Consider the following 21,363-nt stretch of genomic DNA (forward strand, 5'->3'; position numbering starts at 1 on the left):
TTAGTCAATGTTTATTGAAAACCTGGAAAATAGACGATTTGCTTTCTTTAAAACCTGAAAGATGTCCATGTTGTATAAGGGCAAGGACGTTTCATTTTTAAAGTGTGCAATACGACTAGTATGACTACTTCTACTAGTAATACATATTTCTTTAACCCCTAAAAGCTTTTGTGCTGCCAGATGCACTCTTTACAGACCCCACGTGCACTTTGAAGCTTGCTTTTCCCAGCTTTCACTTTATATTTACCAGGCTAGGAAGATAAAGACCTCTAGCTTATTGTTCCCTTTTAAAAGTGGTTGCCATGTGTATTGGGTTTTGTTTTGTTGAAAGATTAATGTCTTATTGATTGGGTGCTCTTTAAATAGAAGCCATGCCTGTGCTTCGATGCGAGGGCTGCATCGAAGCAGACTCTGCATGTGAACATGCACAGGGTACAGTCTCTGGAAAACCCTGAACCCCAAACTAGAGACGCAAAGTACTGCCCAGCTGCTTCAGAGCGTGTCACAGCATTTTAGGGAGCAGTATTTTGCATTAGAAATGTTTGATTCCATTTAGAGTCTTAGAGATCCCAGAATGTTTGAACCCCTAACTCCTGTGTTTTTAATGTAATAAAAAAAGAATTAAAAAATCTAAGTGCTGTCATATATTTCGACTAGTGGATTGATCAAAACATGTGTCTGAGATAATATTAGTTTTTAAAGTGTTTGCATTAACCCCCCCCCCAAGCATCTCTTTATGGACAAATCAGTTGTCTACAGGAAGAGAAGGAACAAAACATCTTAGTATCGGTGGTGCTGAGCCTTTCTAGCGTTAGGTGAAAAACCTGATTTTTCCAATAATATGATAATCGCATATAGTTTTATCGATAATATCAGTAATTGTTCTAATATGAGTTCACCCTCCAGCTAGCCTGCATAGTGACAAGCTGTCAGGTAGGGGAGAAACAGACGATTCCTTAAAGGGGTTAAACCTGCCCCCAGCTCTCCACTGACGTGGAGAAAGCAAAGGAAATCGAGCAACAGCAATATGAGTACAGGCGGACATTCTTAGTACAGCACAGCCTCCCTCCCTGCCTGCCTGCCTGCCAGCCTGCCAGCCTGCTTCCACTTGCAGGACTCAAACCCAGCAGCCATCTGGACACCCAGCCCTCAGAAAAAGGTTAAGGAACTGTGGAAAAAGCGACCAATCCCTGTTCGATGGCAGCAGTGAGGGCAAGGAGTCAGGGGAGGGGGGTGATATCAAAGTAATGAGCTAAATCTGCGAAATGCCGTGATCACCCCGGGGGCTTTGGGACGAGCACCAACACAGGATATGAGAGTGAGCGTGAGCAGGATTACTGGGAATGCATTCATATAGCCGTCTATTCCAGGCTGCAGGGCCTTCCCCACGGGTTAACTTCTCATTTCCGACAGCGGCGAGAGAAGGTCATGGCGGCGCCCGAGCCTGGTCTGTCTGTGTTCATAAGCACCCCTCTGCTGCAAACTGGCTGAGACAGGAAGACCGGGCGACGCATTGACGAGGCGCAGTATGTACCTGCTGTGCTGTGCTGTGTGTTTTAATAATAATACCAATGTCCCTCAGGTACTGCAGTCAGTCCTAGACCCTGCCTTGGTGTCTGCAGTGCTTGCAGGTTCAAGGTGTTTATAATACAGCGCCTGGCTAGCTCCCATGTTGAGGGTCTTTAACTCATCAGTGTGGAAAGCAGAAGCAGTGTTCTCAGTCTGTTCTTTTAGATAGAAGTCTCATTCAGCAACTCTGTGTAGAAAATGCATTCCAGAAAAAGAATCGCATGAGGAGTAGCCAACAAGGGTTTGTATCACGTCACGTCATTGCAGTCTGTAATTGAAAATATTATTTTTATTATATTAAACCATGAGGATTTCCCTGCGTCGGGTCTGCTGTAACCCTTGTGCAAAGTACTGACCCTTTTTCCGAACAACACTGTAAAAATTTCTATCATGATGAATAAGTAATACTGACTACAGCTACTGTTATTATTATACTATTATACTGGTATTCCTAAAACACCTTAAACACCATTTATCTAGACATGGCTACACATGAGAGATCAGCTATGTACAGAATGAGCTGAAGATCTTACAGCATTAGATGCCTGTAATGTTTAAGTGTGGCTATGTTTTTTAAGCTTAAGAGAGAAATGGTTTCTGAATACTACCCGACTGCCAAACTAACCCGATTTACCAACAAAATTTCCACCCAGAACAAAATAGCATCTTATATATCTTATATAAAGGGCATTTAGATGTGTTCTATCAGTTTTTATACTTGGAAGTACAACAAATCTACAACAGCGTCATTGCTAAAGAAACTATAAAATTAATTTTGTCATGGGCACAGCAAAGGGTAAATGGATTGACAGTTTCAAAACAGAACACCAAACAATTTTCACCTTCATGAAAGCCAGGTGGTTCCTCCTAGTGGTGAAGGCATAGCATTGCAGGCTACAGATTCTTCCCGAGGGTCAAAGCCCAGCGACCCCGACTGATGTAAGACTCCTTCACAGTGCCTTTTAATAGAGCATGCCTTCACGTGTTATATTATTCATATCATATCCCTTTTAGAGACCCGATGTGCTGTGCGTCATAATTGAAATCACCACACCATGAACAATGCTTCTGTGATATACCTAGGTAGGCAGGCAGACTAGAAAGAGAGACCCATTTTATTTGCTTGCAAATTGAGGACCTGAATATTGTCGTCGTTAATTTGTGAGTAGGTGAGTTTGCTTTAGGACTTTCCCATGAGTTGCAGCATCTCAAGAGATAATGAAAAACTCTTAGGTCAGAATTTTAGTAACCAGGGATCAGGCACAGTCTAGCGATTAGAGCAAAGAGCATGTCGATTCTTGGTTTGAATGTCACCCAGTCACTGGTAAACATCGTAATCTGGTTAGGAAGGCTTGTTTGTAGCAATCATAAATGCTGTGTGATTTAATTTAGTCTAACAACATCTTTATTAGTCAATTATACAGAACGTACATTGTCTCCGGTATCTAAATATTCAGTTATACAGGGCCACACATACAAGTATCATCTTTTTAAAATCTTGTTTTGGATGCATAAAAAAACAATTATATTCTTGAAACTAACCAGCTGGCTTCAGAACATTTTACATTCATAATGAACTGTCATTTTTTGTTTTATATATGTATCCCTTCCATGGATACCAGTGCAGTGATGATTACCTGAGTCTCAGAGTTGTATTAATTTGATCTCAATACCACCACGGTTTCAATTTTAAAATAGGATCAAGCCTGGCATTTTGCTTGTATCCAGTCACACTAATAACACACACTCTCTTAGAGATGTTTTTCACAAAGTCCCCTCCTTTTAACGGTGTATTGTATATAGACCACTATTTATATCAATCAGATAGAGTCCTCTTTCCAAAAGTTGCATTTTGTTTTGTAGGATTTCTGAAAGTCCAACCTAAACTGTAGAATGGTATCCAGAATTTGAATGGTATTTCATCAAAGGTCGAAAGCTTTATGAATAGGGTCTGCTATTTCTGTACAGTTCTTGGCTTTGATAGTGTGTTCATTGTTATTTTTTTTTAGCAAAGCTGTTACCTGCCCTCTCTGTCTTAAGGAGTGAAGCCTGTTGTATGGTAATTCCCTGTGTGAAAGACTGTGACTTGTATTAGTGATACAGGCAGCATTTCATTCTGTCTATAACATTGCTGGGGTTTAGAGTCAAATCCAGCTAAATCCAAAGGTATTTAGAAATATTTCACATCTGTACCTTGATTGACTGCTTTCGCTGCTTAACCCCAGTGGATTGCATTAATGTCGGATATACTTAATGGTAATGCCTGTTTTTTTCCTGCGATTAACGTAAGCCTATGAATTTGCAGTGGTCACAGAACTGTCGTGTTAAAGTATACTGTGCCTCGTAAGGTGTGCTTGGTAGCATTTATTTCTTCCCTGCCTTTCACTTTCTCCACGATGTTGTTTCATCCCTCTTTGAGTTTTCGTTTTCAGTGTCGTTCACGGAAGTTGCTCATGTCAATGTGTATAGCAAAATCCTCCATCCCTTTCATTGAATGACATTTGGGAATGATGAAATTGTAGACGGTTTCTTCTTTTAAGACAGAAAAATGGATTTGTTGTAATTACTATCCAGAGTGAGACAAGCGTGTAGTTTTCTGATTTTAAACCGTACACTGGTGTCAAACTACAATATCTTCCTTAGCTTTGTTAATTCTCCATTTTATTTATAACAGTATTTCCTGAGCATTGTTCAGTATCGAGATCAGATATTTTACACAGCTCTTGAAACGTTTTTGAGTCGCATTCCTCATTTCACTGTAGGTTTGTGGGCAAGGCAGTTCTGAACAGGCAAATCCGTTTTAATTTTACATTAAAAATATCTAGATTGCTGTATTTTTCCCTATGCTTCTTCGAAACAATCAGCAAATATAGACGTACACTTTTCCAAATAATTATAACAAGTAAAGCACAACCAGCTGTAAATAAGACCTGGAATTTTATCTGTGTTTCTTGCTTCACTCTTGTAGTTTATAGTGTCCTCCAAAACCCCTTGATAAAATGACAGCCTTATTTTGTACAGCTAGATGTCCATTTATTGCAAGATAAAGCAGGTGGATATGATGCGGTGACCCTGGCAGAGACTGTGTAAAAACTCTGAGCTCAGCAGGTGAACTCTGAAGAAACGCCTCGACCAAGCCTTTGGATGGGATCCAGCTCTGCGCTAACAGAGTAGAAAATATGATATCCGATTAGAATGTATTAAGGGGAGCCTAAAGACTACACTAGTGTAATCCTTCTGTTTTACTGCTGGTATGCCTCTCTCGTTGAGGCACGCACTCCCAGCCAGATCCTCGCTACTCACCGCCTGAAGGATTAGCCTGTAACTGAGAGGGGCTTAAAGGCATGAGGGGGTGAGGGGGGGAACCAAAAATTGTTTCGGGTGGGGGGTGGATTTTAAAGAGCAAATAGCTTCAGGTGTATTTCCATTTCTATTTCATGATGCTTGCAGTCATTGGTCCTGTTGCTCAAATATTAAATCATTGTCATTCTTCTTTGAACCTGCCTTCATCGTTCCCTTCAGATCGTTTGACAATATAAGCTTTCAACTGGCCCTGCCTCTTCTCCTTCTCTGTTTATATTGGTGGGTGGGGCTGGTTGAAAGAATTGAATGGAATGAGCTGGCAGTTCAGCGCCGGTATTTAGGATCTCCAGTGAAACTCAAAGCAAGCTCCAAGCAAAGCAGAGGGAGATTTAGAGCGTAATGTGTACAAACAAGCTGGATTACAGAAATGCATCTATATGTAGACTGGGAATGCATTAAAAAAAAAAAACAACGGTTTGTATTATTCTTAAAAAGTGAGTAGCGGGGTTCCGAAAAATATAGCATTATACTTCCCCATGTGTTGCTGCAACTGTTTAAATAACGTACCTGTAATTTTTGTTTTCATTGTTAACATCCTGACGACTTTTTACACTTATAACTTTAAAGTCTGTTTCAAAGCTCTTTTCAAAATGTTCGCTCTAGTACACTGAGGTTTGAGATCTGTCCTCTAAATCACTGCAGGAAGAGAAATACAAAATACAAAAAAAAAAAAAACAGAACAAGTGCTCAGGCTTTTCTGTTCTGTACCACATCGCGGATCGTTACTGCTGTGTTACCTGTCTGACAATGTGGGCAATAATCCTGACACTATCAGTGCACTAGAGCGGACAATTTGAAAAGAGCTCTAAAACAGACTTTAAAGTTCTAAGTGTAGAAAGTTGTCAGGATGTTAACAATGAAAAGAAAAATGACAGGTGCGTTATTTAAACACATGGGCACGTGAAACGCTATATTTTCGGAACTCCACTACTTACTTTTTAATCTGGTACATATCAATTGACCGATCGACGAAGCAGGTATAAAATGTGATGTGGACTGAACCCCTCCCCCTCCCGGGGGTCCCGATCCCCTAGTTTTAGAACCCCTCTTCCAGGCAGAGGGAAAAAGACAGGGTAGAGAAGTCAAATGCAATTTAACTGTCTGCTCAGCAGATCTCATACCCACGCATTGCACAGTGATGGGGAGACTGCTCACAACACACTTTCAACTAGGAAATGAAAATCCCACCTCCAGAGAATTCTCATTAAGGAATTATTGATGTAATTGCATTTGAAAGAGTTGTTATTTGTATATCTAGTGGGACTAATCTAACCCATTTAAGGAGATCAGTGGTTATCAGTCAGTTGTATAAAACTATCAGAATGAACGGGTGTAACAGTAACTTCTTTACTTTTTAGAATTCTAACTCTGGGTTCAGTGGGCGGTTTGGTTGAAGCACTCAGCTGTGGTATAGTGAAGATCTCTTGTTATGTCTCGTGGTTCAGCGTTGCTGTGTTCGTTGTTCTGTTTTGGGTGAAGGAGTTTAGTATACATTGTGATGAAGCTACACTAAGCAGGTGATATGTGAATGAATGCATTTACCAAAGTAGCCTCCTGCTGCTGGAGCCTCTGAATAACTGCTGAAAGGTGCTTCCATTCTGATTTAATCCAGTTTAAACGCTGTAGTGGGAAATCACGATACACTGAGAAGTCTAGCTCACTCCTAATGTGCTGGAGTACTGCATGAAATCAGAATGGATTGGAGTTGTCTTGGTTGCATTATGACAGATTCCTGCAAGTTTCTGGATATTTATTTCTGACATTTTTGTATCACAATGCTAAAAACCCAATCTCAATGATGCACATAAGCATTGCCGCCCTCTATTCATTTCAGTGTTCTTCCCCTGAGTAGCACGCAATACATGTTGACTTTAATTAAATGTTTTTCCACTAGGGTGGAATCATCGACGCTTTTCGGTCCATTGCCCGGACCATTAGAATGTCTTCAGGTATTGAGAACCTGTGATCAGTCCAAAGAAGGCTTGTGCTTTTCATACTGGATCAGGGTACAGTACACAGTATGGTTTGACAAGCCTGTTACTGCATCAACTGTCTTGTCCTTCGCAGGGCTGATGAGATCGAGATGGTTATGACAGATCTGGAGAGAGCCAACCAGGTGAGTTTCTCATCTTCTTTTGGGCAGGTTCCATGTGTTTGAAAGTCTGGGTATAATATAGTTAAAGGTATTATGACTACCCTCTATATGATGGGCTTGTTCTGGTTTTAAATTGGTGTCAGGGTTGGGGTATATTCCTTTTTCAATTCCAATTCCTTTTTAAAACCAATTCCCTATTATAATTCCATCCAAGGAATTGATAGTTTGGAGACATAACAATTGCTGTGATTGTTCAACTGCTGTTATTTGAAGCCAATGTAATTGACCAACAGTGACTTCAATTTAAGTCATCTGTTGGCACTGTGAGAAGCTCATTTTAGCAGAATGCTGCTAATTGCAATTTTGACCAATGATGTGTTGAACAGCACCTCTAGTAACAAACAAAGCTCTACAAGTACTTCCTTTTATTTTGCATTGCAGTCATGCTTTCATATTTAACTATAAAACAACAACAACAAAAAATGTATGGAAAACTAATACTGCAATACTACAACAAAAGCAATGCGTGTTATTAATTTTTACCATTAGAAGACTAAAATTTTTCTAAAATCCTGCCACTGTGTAATTATCCAACCCAAACCCTGTAATTATTTGTATTTTTTTTTTGCTGTATATAATTTCTGGAGAGCAATCAGCTACATTATGATCAAATAATAAGACTAATTTACACAGCTATTGTAATTATTTAGCTTCTGAGAATGACACGTTTCATTAAAGTTTAAGGACTGGAACCATTGTATTTGGAGATACTGTGTGTGGGCTAGACAGAGGGATTGAATCCGGGCAAAGCTCCCACACAGAAACAAACAGATTACTATTACATCTTTAATAACTTGGTGTCAAACTAGAGACATCGATCTTTTCAGCACACCATTTTCAAGTCTGTACTACTGAATCAAAGTTGTATGTGTTCATTTTGTTATGTTGATGTTGGTATATTGAGCTAGATTTATTAAGCCCTTGCTCCAGTTTGCTCCACTGTTTTCTGGATGAGTTGAAAACCTGTTGGAGGTAAACACAAGGTTAGCAAGGGTCCCTGAGTGACTCACCTGGTAAACACATGACTGAGTGGAGCGCAGGGAGAGTCATACAGTCAGGGAAGTGCCGGTTTGAATCCTGGCTATGCCAAGTTGGCAGTCTACACTAGGGATTCCATAGCGTCTGGCTCAGAATCCCTGGGTTAGGGGGGCAGAATCAGCAGGGACTGTTTCTCATAATCGCACTGCAGCAGACCCTACTGGCTAAGCACCTGGTTAGCTCAAGCAGACACCCGCAGGGCTTACCATTGCCTTCCAGAGGATGGTAGCTCACCAGAAAAGTTTAGAAATAATTAAAGAAACTTAATAAGTTCAATGACAAACGGTGCGACTGAACTAGAAGACTTTTTCAATGTCTTCAATTATTTACACACACACACACACACTCGGGGACGACAAGTGGAAAAGCAAGTACTGAAAGAGGAATTAAACCGTTTTAACAGTAAAAAGAAACTAGCAAGAAGCTACTAATTTGTTCTTGTTTCTTGTTAGTTTTATGTCGTTAGCAATAACCTCTCAGAATACACTTCAGAATGTCCTCCCCACTGCATCCCCGTGGAGAGGGGAGAGCAGGCACAGTCTCTCCAGCGTTCCTCCTCTCAGTCTGGGAGGTTCATCAGCCCGCAACACCACTATCAGCAGGGGGATTCCTCTCCACAAGCGTGAAATTACTGTCATAATGGCTCCATTATTTCCTCCTTGTACCTTTTGAAATGAAAATCCATCACTTTCTGAATTTCTTATTTTCTGTCTCTCTCTCTCTCTTTCTGTCTCTCTCTTAATGTTTATTAGGTAGAGTGTTTAGGAAATCAGTTACAGCCGCTGGTTCAGGACTTGATTAATGTGCTTGTAATAACTGTCGGTTGTTGAAATGAATCCATTGTTTTTCTGGTGCAGAGAGCCGAGGTGGCTGAGAGAGAGGCCGAGGGCCTACGGGAGCAGCTGACGTCCGCTAACAAATCCCTTCAGCTGGCCACGCAGATCCAGAAGGCCCCTGATGTGGTAAGGGCCGCGGTCATTTAAACTGGGGGACTGATGCACATAGACAACCCTCCCCCCATATTCACACAGCCTGGACCATTTCATAGCACTATAGCACCTGCAATGTAAGCTATCACTACTAAACAGATCCCTATGCTATCCCCCACTGGGGTTTCAGTAGAGGAGCATGTACATACTGTATGTAATGAGAGCAGGACAGAGTTGCAATGAAACTTGCTTTAGAGTGTATTGAAATCTGAGGGTATTAGGAGACATGCTTACAATACATAGTTATGTAAGCCACACTTTTTAAATGAACTGCACAATCTGGGAAGGGACACTGAAGCTAATTGCTGTAGCTTATGAAACTGCTTCATAAATCTCACTCACATTTGCTAGGTTTCTTACTTGTGCGATTTTGAATGCAAGTACAGCAAACGTGTGTTTGTTTTTTGATATCTGCTACTAGGTTTAATCACTTCTTTGGTCACCTTAGCAGTGTCTTCATGGTCAAACCAGGTCAGTGGTTAGGGGAAGCAGCTGGATGTTTGACTCTGAAGGTAATTCTGAGGTCAAATAAACTAGGAAGGGCAATCATAAAGGATGACTTGAAAGTAGTCTTTTTTTTTTAACTCTTTCCTTAAAAACCTAAATACATGTTTTCCATGTACTTATTTCAAAATGACCTACACAGGGAATGGAATTGCACTTCAGGAATGATTTATGGAATCACTTCATTATCCAGAACCCCTTTAAGGGTAGGATCATGGATCTTGCTGCATGCTTTGTCATTTGAACTGGTGGTGACTCTGTGCCATGCCTGCTGGTTTGGCCTGGCTGACAAGTTCATTAAGTTGTCTACAGTATTTGTTTGCTCAACAAAGCCTTTGTTGTAAAATGATAGGAACAGGAATTGTAATTGATTAAAAGGGAATTGGGATTAAAAATTGAATTGACCCCAACTCTGCTTGTCTGTGTCAGCAGGAGCAGGCACTGGAGGTGCTGACACGGTCCAGCCTGGAGGTGGAGCTCACAGCCAAGGACCGGGAGATCGGGCAGCTGGTGGAGGACGTGCAGAGACTGCAGGCCAGCCTGAGCAAACTGCGCGACACTTCAGCCAGCCAGATCAGCCAGCTGGAACAGCAGCTCAGCACCAAGAACTCCACACTCAAGGTGACTGACCATGCCAGTCCTGCTGTACCCTGCTCCCCTGTGCTTTACCAAGTATCCTTAGGATTTACTGAGCACCCCTGTGTGTTTTACAATGCTTTGCTATTTTGCTGTACCCCCTACTCTTGAATTGAACATGTTTTTGCTTTGCGTCCCTGTGATTCTACGGTACTTCCTTCTGCGTTGCTGCACTTTACTGTACATTTACCTTGATCTGAGATTTTGAACATATCGACAGTTAACTTTCCCTAATGCCTGCTGTCTCTCCAGCAACTGGAGGAGAAGCTGAAGGGACAGGGTGACTATGAAGAAGTCAAGAAGGAGCTGAAGTAAGTCTTTAAAAACCCCTTTGCAGTAGGAAGTGTGTGACAGAGGAGGAACTGTGCAGGTAGGTGCAGGGGGGAGTGCTTGTCTGTTAGATGAACAACCATCCATCCCTCTCAGTGAACCCTGTTGGTCTGGCTGATGACAATTTTTATCATCAATTCAGTGGGTGATTTTACTGAATTTATTGTGAACCTTTGGTGAATGGCTAACTTGAAACGTTTATTCGGGCCACATTTAGTTGGTCCTTTGACTGGCCTGAATAAAGAGGATGCACTGTATTACAATCCCCTATAAGGGCATCTCAATGCGATGAAGCATTGCTCTCTTGGTGTCTAGCAAGGCATTCCTTTCCATGAGATATCTGAAACCAGCAGTGCAGCTCTCTGACAGATCGAATGCTTAGATCCCATTAACCTTTAAACACAGCCTGGAAACATCTCACTGAAGATGGTCCACACGCTGCCGGTCACTCCACAGAGCAGAGCTCAGATCTTATTGGCCGCACAGCTGTAGCTTGGTCTGCCTGTCAGAATAGTTCTTGCCATTAGTTTCTGGAACACAATGTTAGAAGGCTTTTTCTTCAAGTCCTGGAAAGTGGGAAGGAATGGGAGATGGAATCCTGAGATAGAGTCGGGTATGTACTCTGTTGAGTAGGAAGGGTTCAGAATTGAAATCTGATTTAGGGTTGTGTGTGTGTGTGTGTGTGTGTGTGTGTGTGTGTGTGTGTGTGTGTGTGTGTGTGTGTGTATTTTTGGGTTTCTGTGTAAATGTTCTTCGTTGCCCCTGTCTAATCGTTTTGTCAGTCTGTTTGATTGTCTTGCATATTCATTTGTCTTTTTCACTTTTCAACCTGTGTGCATGCAGTATGCCTGCTTCTCTACCACCTTTTCAGGTCAGTTTATGAGCTTGTGCATCATGATGACTATTGCAGCTACATATAATACTGTATAGGGTGCTGTATAATACAAGCTGATATCCACTCCACGAGGGGCCAGTGGCTGCCCTTGAGTGGCTTACAGGTTGCTCTGACCTTGGGTGGGTGAAAATCAGCTTGTACCTTACACAGCACCCCATATGTATAATATAGTTATGTTGATTTGACACAAACTGTCTGACACAAAGAAAGATCAGATGGCTGTATCACATGCAGTATAAACCCACAGCACTTCCTATTAAAGGAATGGCCACAGATCCACGTGGATTCCAGTAGACCAATATTTTAATATTATTCATAAGTCACAAGAAAATAGAAGCCATTCGTTGTTCAATTGGAATTCCATTGTAAGTCATTTGAATTAGCGACCATTATCTATACATACCACCACTACATAGGGTGTGGATGAGAGGAGAAGACTACAAAGCTTGTGTGTGTGTGTGTGTGTGTGTATGGAGGCTGGTCTCAGAATCCACATGAAAGAAACCAATTCTTTCTTTGTGATGCAGTTATCCTAGAATGCTGCCACTGAGTCACCAATGCTATTGTGCCTGCTGTCTGTGCAGAAGGTAATTCAGTGCTGTTGTTTTTTTTCTCTGCAGTATCTTGAAGTCTATGGAGTTTGTACCGTCTGAAAGTTATGCTACACAGGTACGGACCCCAGCTGTAAGGACAGTGCTGGCTTGGGACATGAATCCACTAATCTACTTGTCCTGAGGCTGTTATTTAGTTTGATTTGTTACTGTTATTATCGCAAATGTAAGCCCATGCGCCTATGAGCAAATGTAAGCGCATGAAGCAGATCAAAGTAAAAACTTGTGTGTGTGGATAAAACCAGTGATAACTGACTTGATGAATTGTTTAGTGTCTATCCAACATTTTAAATGCAAAGCTTTGCAAGAGTTTATAGTGTAATCATAATTTACAATCTAATTTTGCCATGTGTCTGAACACAGGTGTAAACACTTATTTTTGCAATAACACGGTACCTGAACTCTAGGGTCCTGGTGATCAGTCAGTCCCCTGCTAAACGTGCTCTGAACTGATCAGATGAACAGAATGCTGTATTTACACAATTCAGAATGTCTTCAGTTGTGTGGGTGTTGTTCTTGCACGCATCTTGTACAATAATAACTGACAAAACATGCTAACAGGACATAATCTAAGTGACCAACTGTAATCTTGGTTTTGATAGAACAACATTTTGGCGTAGTGAGGTTTAGACACTAGCACTAGCCATGGATCCTGGTATTCAGAAATGTAAATGTAGTTGCATTGTTTAAAGACCAGGCTCCAGAACTAGGAGCAATGTGTCCTCAACTTGTTTAATAAACTGTTCCTCTGATAGGTAGCTGAACGGCTCCTTTATAACCAGCTGGCACAAGTGAAAAGTATTACTGTATGAACACGGGGCATGTTTTCCAGGGGCTTGATTTCTTCAGTTCCACCTGCCGTTTAAAATGGGGGTAGTTTTGAAACCCAGGACTGTGCGAGGGCTAGTGCTGGGGCCCAGCCCCAATAGTTTTATGTTGTATTGTAGAACTGCAGACAGAGATATTAGTTACTGGCCTTTTAATAAACATTAAGCTGTTACAGAGCGCCCTGCAGTGTTTACAAGAACCGGACAACGTTACCTTTGCTGTGCACCGTGTTGTCTGTATCCCAGCACTATTTTAAATCTATTGCACATGTTACACATATTACACTCATGATATTTTTGTTCCCGTGTCATTTGGTCATAAATCGACTGGGGAATATATTTCTCAACATTTACTTGGTAGCATTTGCCTGGAGAAAGAGAATTTCTTTACTTAGGTGCCAGAGTAAAAAAAAAAGTAAATCCTTCGTTGATTTACCGAATCATAAGTTATGTTGAAATATATATTGAAAAATATATTGCTGCGATATGGACGACACGGGATACAGCAAAGGTCAAGTAATGTGTTTCTTGTAAACAGTTGTAGGGGTTCTGTAGCAATTCACTAGTTCCGAGGTGTATTATTTTTTTAAGTTTTGGCGCAGGTAGTGTTTGAGTGCTGGGGTTGCAGGGTGGTGTGGTGTGTTGGTGACGGTCTCCCCTCCTTTCCCAGGATGCGTCGAAGCCGCTGGAGGTGCTGCTGCTGGAGAAGAACCGTGCCCTGCAGTCCGAGAGCACCACCCTGCGCATTGCCAACAGCGAGCTGAGCGGTAGGTCCTGGCACTGGGGAGGGGGGTCTGAGCAGCTCGGGTGTGCTCTTCGTTGAATCCAGTTGAAGAAGTGTGTTTAGGGGATTCAGCTTCTGTTTCATCATCAATAGAGCATTGAATGCAGTTGTTGTAACGTCGACGAAACAGGAAAAACCCACCAAGAGTTATAGTGCTAGTAAGCCTTACAAATGGGTTAGGGTACTGTTTAAAACTTCAAACACTCCATCAGACGTGTGTCTACTTGACTTATATTTTCAAAGGGTTTACTCCAGTCTCTTCTGATTTTATAGTAGAAAAAACATGTTTGTTTTACTAGAAACCAGCAACTAAGTTACATAATTCAAGTCCTTTAGTTGTTTGTTGACTAACTCAAAGGGAGAACGCTTTGAGAATAAGGCCTGTGTTGTCTTATAGTTTTACCACACTGTTTATAACCCCATGCAAATGTTATTTTTATGCTTTTTTAAGGTTACACACATTTGTTGTAGATGGTGCAAGGCTGGCACCTTGAGGGCAAGCACATTAAACCCTGACTCCCATCCCACTGTCCTGGCCTTTTGAGCAGTGCTCTGTGCAGGACTATGGAAATGTCACAGGAATGCGCTTCAGGTCTGCATAAAGAGAAGCACAGTAAAGTCTTGTAACTGTGCTTTTGTATTTAACAAGATCTCAGATTCTGTTATCATGCAGAGACCACTGCAACAAATAGCATTGGCAATCACAGTGCGTTTTAGAACTGAAACACGTGCAGTAGTAATTTAGCAAAAATAAATCAAAGTTGATCAATCATTTTATTTTTGGTATGGATTCATTAAACTTTAATTTAAGCTGGTCAGCATAGTCACTTCCCTAGCATGTATTTTGAATGTTAAAAAAAAATGTTTTGCATCCTTTTAGAATCCAGTTTAAAAAAAAAAAGAATGTAATTTTTAATGAATGCTCTTTGAATCCGGATGTATTGGAAGACCAAACACCTTGAGGTATTCTTAAAGGGTAACGTTGTGTTAGTGTGAAGCATCAGAGATACAGCAGCAAGAAGAATGCCATCGGAGCCTCTCTGGAGCCAACAACAATACATTCTCCCACACAAGGTTTCATCCACATTGTTAATATTGTTGTTCCAATGGTACTTTGTACAGTAGTGCAGAAATAAGTGATCTGTGATTATGGCTGTTTTTTCATGGTAAAAAAATGGCTTATTTCACAATTTAAAAATAGGTATTTTTAGATATTTCATGATTAAAAATAATATATGTATTTAAGCAGAGTAGTCACATTCAAAATTCAACAAATGTTCCTAAATCTTTAAATGCTTACCTGAAAAACAGCACATGCTTAGAATATTTCACTTATGTTAACCTTTTAAAGACATTACATTTTTGTCATCAGTGAATTATCAGAGATCTTTAGCAGAAATATTTCCCATCTTTGTTGCAGCTGCCAGGTCCCTAAATCAGTGCAGTGTACCAGGCAGTGTGCATTAACAAGGCAAACGCCTGCTGTATTTATATTCAAGTACATTTACGCTATTCCTTCAGAAATTGGAATTTTCATGGGGAACTGCATATTACATGGTAATGGGCACACTTCACAGGTATGTTGAAATCTATGATGCGTGTGGGGAGCATCAAGGTTTAATCTGAATCTACAGCGATACTAATCATTCTACACACACACAGGTGCTGTTTGTATAGCTGTGGCTGCACTGCAAGGTTAAAGAGAGGTGTCAAGGTGTTATATAAATTATTTGAGTGCTGTTTTGCTTTAGGTCAGGTTGATCTGATAGAGTTTTAATGTGTTTAATCATAATCTCTTTAGCGTGACATTTTATTTCAACCTTTAGACATTTAGCAGTATTGATTGTTCATATAATGGATAACATAGGATGTTGGAACACAATCATAAAAGAAAATCCTAATTACAGATTATCTTCACATACGTTATGTTTGGGGTCAATGTGATAGATGTAGACTCATTCTCAACATAATAGGAGGGTTATATATGTGCTACGTTTCAATGTTAACATGCTGTAGGAGTTTCTGGTCAAAAACATTTTGTATATTTTTAGATAGATCTTGTTTTATTCTGGTATATTCTCAGAAATGTTCTAGTTTGAGATGTGGCTCATTGCCTGTAGTCTTTCAATACTGCTGTCCTAATAAGTGTATATACTTGGTAGCTACAACCAGCCCACTGCAGTTTATATCCATTCCTCCTTATCAGTTTCAAAACCGATCCACATCAAGCTCTTCAGAGTCGAGCAGTGCTGTTCACTCCTTAGTTGGCAACTTTTGTGTATTTTTTCGATCTCATTTTTGTAAAATTTGCACAAAATTTTACAATGACAGAATCCGTCAGGATTTTTCTTTCACATTTTGTTTTTTTTTGGAGTTCCTTTAAAAATCTGAAAGACTTTGGTACGATTCGCTGGCCTCATTTAACCAGAATATATTTTTTACATTTTTTTTTTTTTTTTGGAGTTCCTTTAAAAATCTGAAAGACTTTGGTAACGATTCGCTGGCCTCATTTAACCAGAATATATTTTTTACATTTTTTTTTTTTTTTTTTTTTGGAGTTCCTTTAAAAATCTGAAAGACTTTGGTAACGATTCGCTGGCCTCATTTAACCAGAATATATTTTTTATTTTTTTTTTTTTCTTTTTTTTTTTTTTTTTTTTCAAATACGGCCTGTATTTTTTGGTATCTTTAAGTACTGTGGCACAAAAGACTAACAATTCAGTGGACTCAGTCCACCAGGATTTTTCTTCAATATATGGCACAACACACACACAACATATATTCTGTTCAGTGGCCTCAAGGATAAGCAATGTGTGGTGATGCAACACAAGACTGTAACAATAAAAGATCCCACAAGCTGTAACCAACCAGCCCCTGATCAGTTATGAAAAGAAGGGAAAGAGATTCAGGAGAAAGACCAGCAAGCAAGTAGCCTGGACACAGCTGCCTCTGCCTACATAGGTCTACATGCCTGGCAGGGACAGCGCATCGCTGCAGTTTAGTGTTCATCGGGCAAACGACACAGGACACTGTTAGTAGGCAGATGCACTGTACTTCCTTCCACAGAGTAGGGGAGCAGGCATGCGTGTTTCAGTACCCCCTGCCTCGGCTGCAGATTAAACAGTAAGGACGGTAGCAGGCTTCCACTGCAAGGACTGGATACGGGAGACAGGGTGAGAGAGAAGCGGACTAACTGAAATTAATCCACCTGAGCTCCCAAGGAACTCCAGACCACTTCTAACAGGGTTCCGCCAGCACTGGCTGGAGAGCGCTGCCCTTTGTTTTGTTTCTATCAATTAGAAAGACTTGATTTAGGCATAGGCTTCTCTGACTGGCTTCACCATACAAGAAAGGTACAAACATCAAATGCATGGGCGTTTTGTCTGTGGGGGGTCTGAGCAAATAGCCCTATTTATCTCCCCCCCCCCCATTTTTTTTTTTTAAAGTAAAATATGCACTTTTATCTTCTATTTTGTATTTATTTTTTAAAAAACCCAGGCTAAAAAAATATATATATTTTTTTTTAGTTTAACTATGCTTTTTTTATTTCATTTTTTTGACGCACACCCTTTTGCTCCCCCATAATGCATTGTGTTTGACCTTTCTTGTAGGGTCGGCCGGGAGGAAAGGGAAAGAGCCAACACCGGAAGCAAGCCAGCGTGCCGTCACCAGCACTTCCACCAAAGCCGCTGCCATCCTTCAAGCCTCCCCTCCCCCCTCCCAGCTGCTACGGGTGTCTGCCAACCACAGCACTGGCGCTGCAGAGCAGGCCTCCAGCGCCAACGGCACCCACCAATTCTCGCCCACCGGAATCGGACAGGATTTTTTTGGGTCCTCCCTGGCTGGCACAGCCACTGGTTTCCCTCTGGCGGGGAAGGTGGCCCTGAACTCCCTCCTTCAGCGCCAGCTCATGCAGACTTTCTACTCCAAGGCCCTCCAGGAGTCTAGTGCAGGCACCCCCACCATGCTCTTTTCCCCCGGGCATTACAGCACAAACTCCCTCTCCGCCAGCCCCCTCCAGCAGCAGCAGCAGCAGCAGCAGCAGTCCGGCAGCCCGGATGTCAATGGCATGGCTCCCTCCCCATGCCAGTCTGAGGGCGCGGGCAGCGTCTCCGAGGGCGAGGACATGGACACTGCGGAGATCGCCCGTCAGGTCAAGGAGCAGCTCATCAAGCACAACATCGGGCAGCGCATCTTCGGACACTACGTGCTGGGCCTGTCCCAAGGCTCGGTCAGCGAGATCCTGGCCCGGCCCAAGCCCTGGAACAAGCTGACCATCCGCGGCAAGGAGCCCTTCCACAAGATGAAGCAGTTCCTGTCCGACGAGCAGAACATCCTAGCACTGCGCAGCATCCAGGGCCGACAGAGAGGTGAGTAGCTAAGCCGAAAGACCCACACACAACCATACATCAGCCTCACTCACACTTAGAAAAGTTTACCATAGTAAAACCAAAGCATACCGAAAGCACGGTGAAGCATAAGCTTTGTACAGCCCATAGAGGTATCATAAAGCGTATTTAAAAACATAGTAAACTATGGTAAATGCATATTAAACATGAGTGCTGAAATACTGTGCTAAACAAACTTGTAAAGGGTATGACATGGACTTTTGAAACTTGATCCAGGATCAAATCAAAATGTTGGTCCCACGATGGGGATGTTATTGGTGTTATTGTTTTTGCTCTCAAACTTGTTAATGGCCTTTTGGCTATGTTAGTACACAATAGGAAGCCATCAGAATGCTTTATTTTGTCTGTTGACTGCTTCATATAGAAAATACAGACTTTAACAGACATTTTAGGAATCAATAAGACACTCTAGGACCAAGTAATAAGATCTCAAGCAATCCAATACTGCATGTTGGCCTCACTTGGTTTCTTCCAGCACGCAAAGTCCTGTTTTGATCAAGGTTTTTGTACCACTGCAGTAAGAAAATAAGACAGTGTGGTTTAAAACACTAACTGATCACCAGGTTTGCAACAAGATTTACAATTATTATTATGCAGAAACTGCTAATCGTCGCCTTGAGCATCAGGTGGATTTTCTGTTGCTGCAGGAAAACTAACTGTATTACAAGAACATTAGAAAGTTCAATTTGATTTGTATTCGTAAAACCCTGGCGTGCTGGGAATTGCCTGTGAAGGTAGTGTGCTTACCAGAATACTGATGTTATATGTATCTAGTTCCGTGCTGCTGTTCACTGGGAAGGATTAAAAGGTATGTGTCTCTCTTCTGTAGCACCAGCCAGCACTGACCAGGCTGCATTCATAAGCAATGAGAACGTGTGGTGAAGATGACCTTATGGCACATGTGGAAATATTAAGGGTGTTAGTCACAGGTTCTTATCAACCGTGTAATGCCTGTGTACTGTGGCTCAGTCAACTATTAAATCACTCCAGTGGTTTGTAGTGCTTCGGGGTGAGACGTTTGTTACCCGTTTTACCCCAGAAACAGTCTGCATGCTTTCTAAATATGTTGGTATCAAATCAAATAAGCAACGGATTGTAATAATCAAGACATCCCACAAGTACATTTATGAATGCAGAATGACTTGGCGAGAGATGTGTTCTTCATTTTAACCCTTAATGGGTGAAGGCGAAGACAGTATCATATTAAAAGTTTGTGAATTTTGTAAACATATACAAAACTAGACATTTTAAACATTGGGGAACACTCTGAACAGTGGTAGTGTATATTTATTCTAATACGTAGAATATAACAGGGTTACACTGAACACAATTATTAAAATGATTGCCTGTGCTCTTTCGACAGCTGCTAAAATGTTTAAAAGTGTTTCATTATTGCCGAACTACAGTTCTGTCAGAGAGCTTGTCACTTAATTCATTATCTGGGAAGCGCTCCATTTCGAATTTAACTAGAACAAAATGAGAACAATTAAAAGCTGAGCATGAACAATTTCTGTTAGTCTTTATAAATAATAGACTAATGTTGCAGATTGAAAACATTTAGATCCGTCACAGTGCTTTATAGAGGTAGACATGAATGAAACAGTGGGGAGCAGTGATATTAGTAACTTTTAAAGGGGAATAACCAAACATTTAAAAATAATTTTCTTCACTGCTCACAAGTACCTTATCGTTTTGCTGCATATTGTTCAGTGCAAGATTTATTTTCACTTCACTTGGCTAAGTTAGCTTCAGGTGGGGTCTTCATACCTGCTGCACAGGAAGTATAGGTGGTATACTTCAGTGTTATGTACAAATCTAAGGGTGTGTGGTTTTCTGGTTTCTGGATGATAAAACGCTTTGAAATTGTGGCTTGATGCTTGGTACTGCATTCTGTGATTCTCTAGGTCACATTAGATTGTGGGTATTGTACAAGTAAGAGCTGTTGTCTTAATGTTTGGTACACAGCTGTGTGCCGTGATTCTCTCAGTTAAGTTTGTATTGTCTGGTTAAAACAAAATACCTGCTTCACTGCCAAATTGTTTTAACATTACAACAATGTTAATTGCAGTGGACTACGGAATCCCCTTTTCTAATTCTAATCTTGTTTTGTTGTCTAGTATTTTACTGTAGAGATCCCAGTATTTTTCCCAGTTGGTGTCCCAGTTTGGCTCAAGTTTGTCATGAGCCAGTTGTAATGGCCAGTCCGTACAATAAAGCCGTGTACATAATTATATCAGTAATCTGTAAATGCCAACATGACATGTATCAGCATGAATTGTGCTTAACAGTAGTTACTAACAGGAGTCTCTCGCAATTATAACCAGGGAACAAGATGTTACTGAAGTTGGCAGCGAAGAAAAATGCTGCCCCTGGCAAACTGTGTGGCACAGTTCTGCAGAGCAGAGCTCTGGAGCGTGTGTTCTTAGCCTCCATGTTCGTGTCTGCTGTTTGGAATTCAGTTGTTCAGCTTTTAAAAGGCTTGCAATGCCTGTATAGGGAGAATGAGCTCTATCCAAACTGAAAAGTGGGACTTACACCCCTTTTAAAGAAATGCCCCCACCTTTGTGTAGCTTTAGTCCCCATTCACTCGCTCCCCAGTTGTTGTGCAGTATTATCAGTAATCTCTCCAGCACAGTGTATTATAAGTCCTCAGTGGCCACGTCTGTTCATGTTGAGGGTGTATTTCTCTGACACAACAAAGAGTGTGTGGGAAATACACTGTCAGCATGATTCGAGGGAGCCGCCGAAAACATGCATTACAGTGTTTTAAAAGCTTTGCTTTCTCTGCTTAACCAGCACGGAGCAGAGGGAGGCTGTTACACAAGTGCAAGACCCTTCCTTTGTTTGCAGAGGGACCGTTAGATACTAAAACAGTGTAACAGCACACTTCTTAGAGGCTCTATTGAAGCCTAAATAGAAACCACAAACTGAAAACTCTTAAAAGACACAGCTGCACAGTAGAAAACATTCGCTGCAGAAACATCATTGTATTAGACATCGCGTAGAAACTTACCAGAAGCGAAACTGACAAAAAATAAGCAGTCAAAATAAAGTACAATCTCGCTACAGAACTGATGAGGATTTGCGGTATAGTCAGCAAGTAATATACAATGGAATGCAGAGTAATACATCAGTTGGTCAGGAACAGCTCTGTGTCAGTACTGTTACAGTAATAGCTAGCAATAGTGCCACAGGTGTACAAGACTAAGCACACAGGCGTTTAGTCTAAGTAGCACAGTAAAAGACGTCTGGA

At 41.2% G+C, this 21,363-nt stretch overlaps 1 protein-coding gene across 1 annotated transcript in view; it reads left to right on the forward strand.

Annotated features, from left to right (window-relative positions):
• The window catches only part of cux1a (cut-like homeobox 1a), a gene marked incomplete at its 5' end in the record, with an annotated part of 66,356 nt that overhangs the window by 20,025 nt on the left and 24,968 nt on the right, over positions 1-21,363 (forward strand). The window contains 7 exons of the mRNA XM_041240918.1: positions 7,000-7,048; positions 8,983-9,087; positions 10,048-10,239; positions 10,507-10,565; positions 12,100-12,148; positions 13,588-13,684; positions 17,313-18,071. Of these exons, the coding sequence (XP_041096852.1) occupies positions 7,000-7,048; positions 8,983-9,087; positions 10,048-10,239; positions 10,507-10,565; positions 12,100-12,148; positions 13,588-13,684; positions 17,313-18,071 (1,310 nt within the window). The remainder of the gene's footprint in view (positions 1-6,999; positions 7,049-8,982; positions 9,088-10,047; positions 10,240-10,506; positions 10,566-12,099; positions 12,149-13,587; positions 13,685-17,312; positions 18,072-21,363) is intronic.

This window comes from Polyodon spathula, unplaced genomic scaffold, assembly GCF_017654505.1.
Source record: "Polyodon spathula isolate WHYD16114869_AA unplaced genomic scaffold, ASM1765450v1 scaffolds_726, whole genome shotgun sequence".
Lineage (NCBI taxonomy): Eukaryota > Metazoa > Chordata > Actinopteri > Acipenseriformes > Polyodontidae > Polyodon > Polyodon spathula.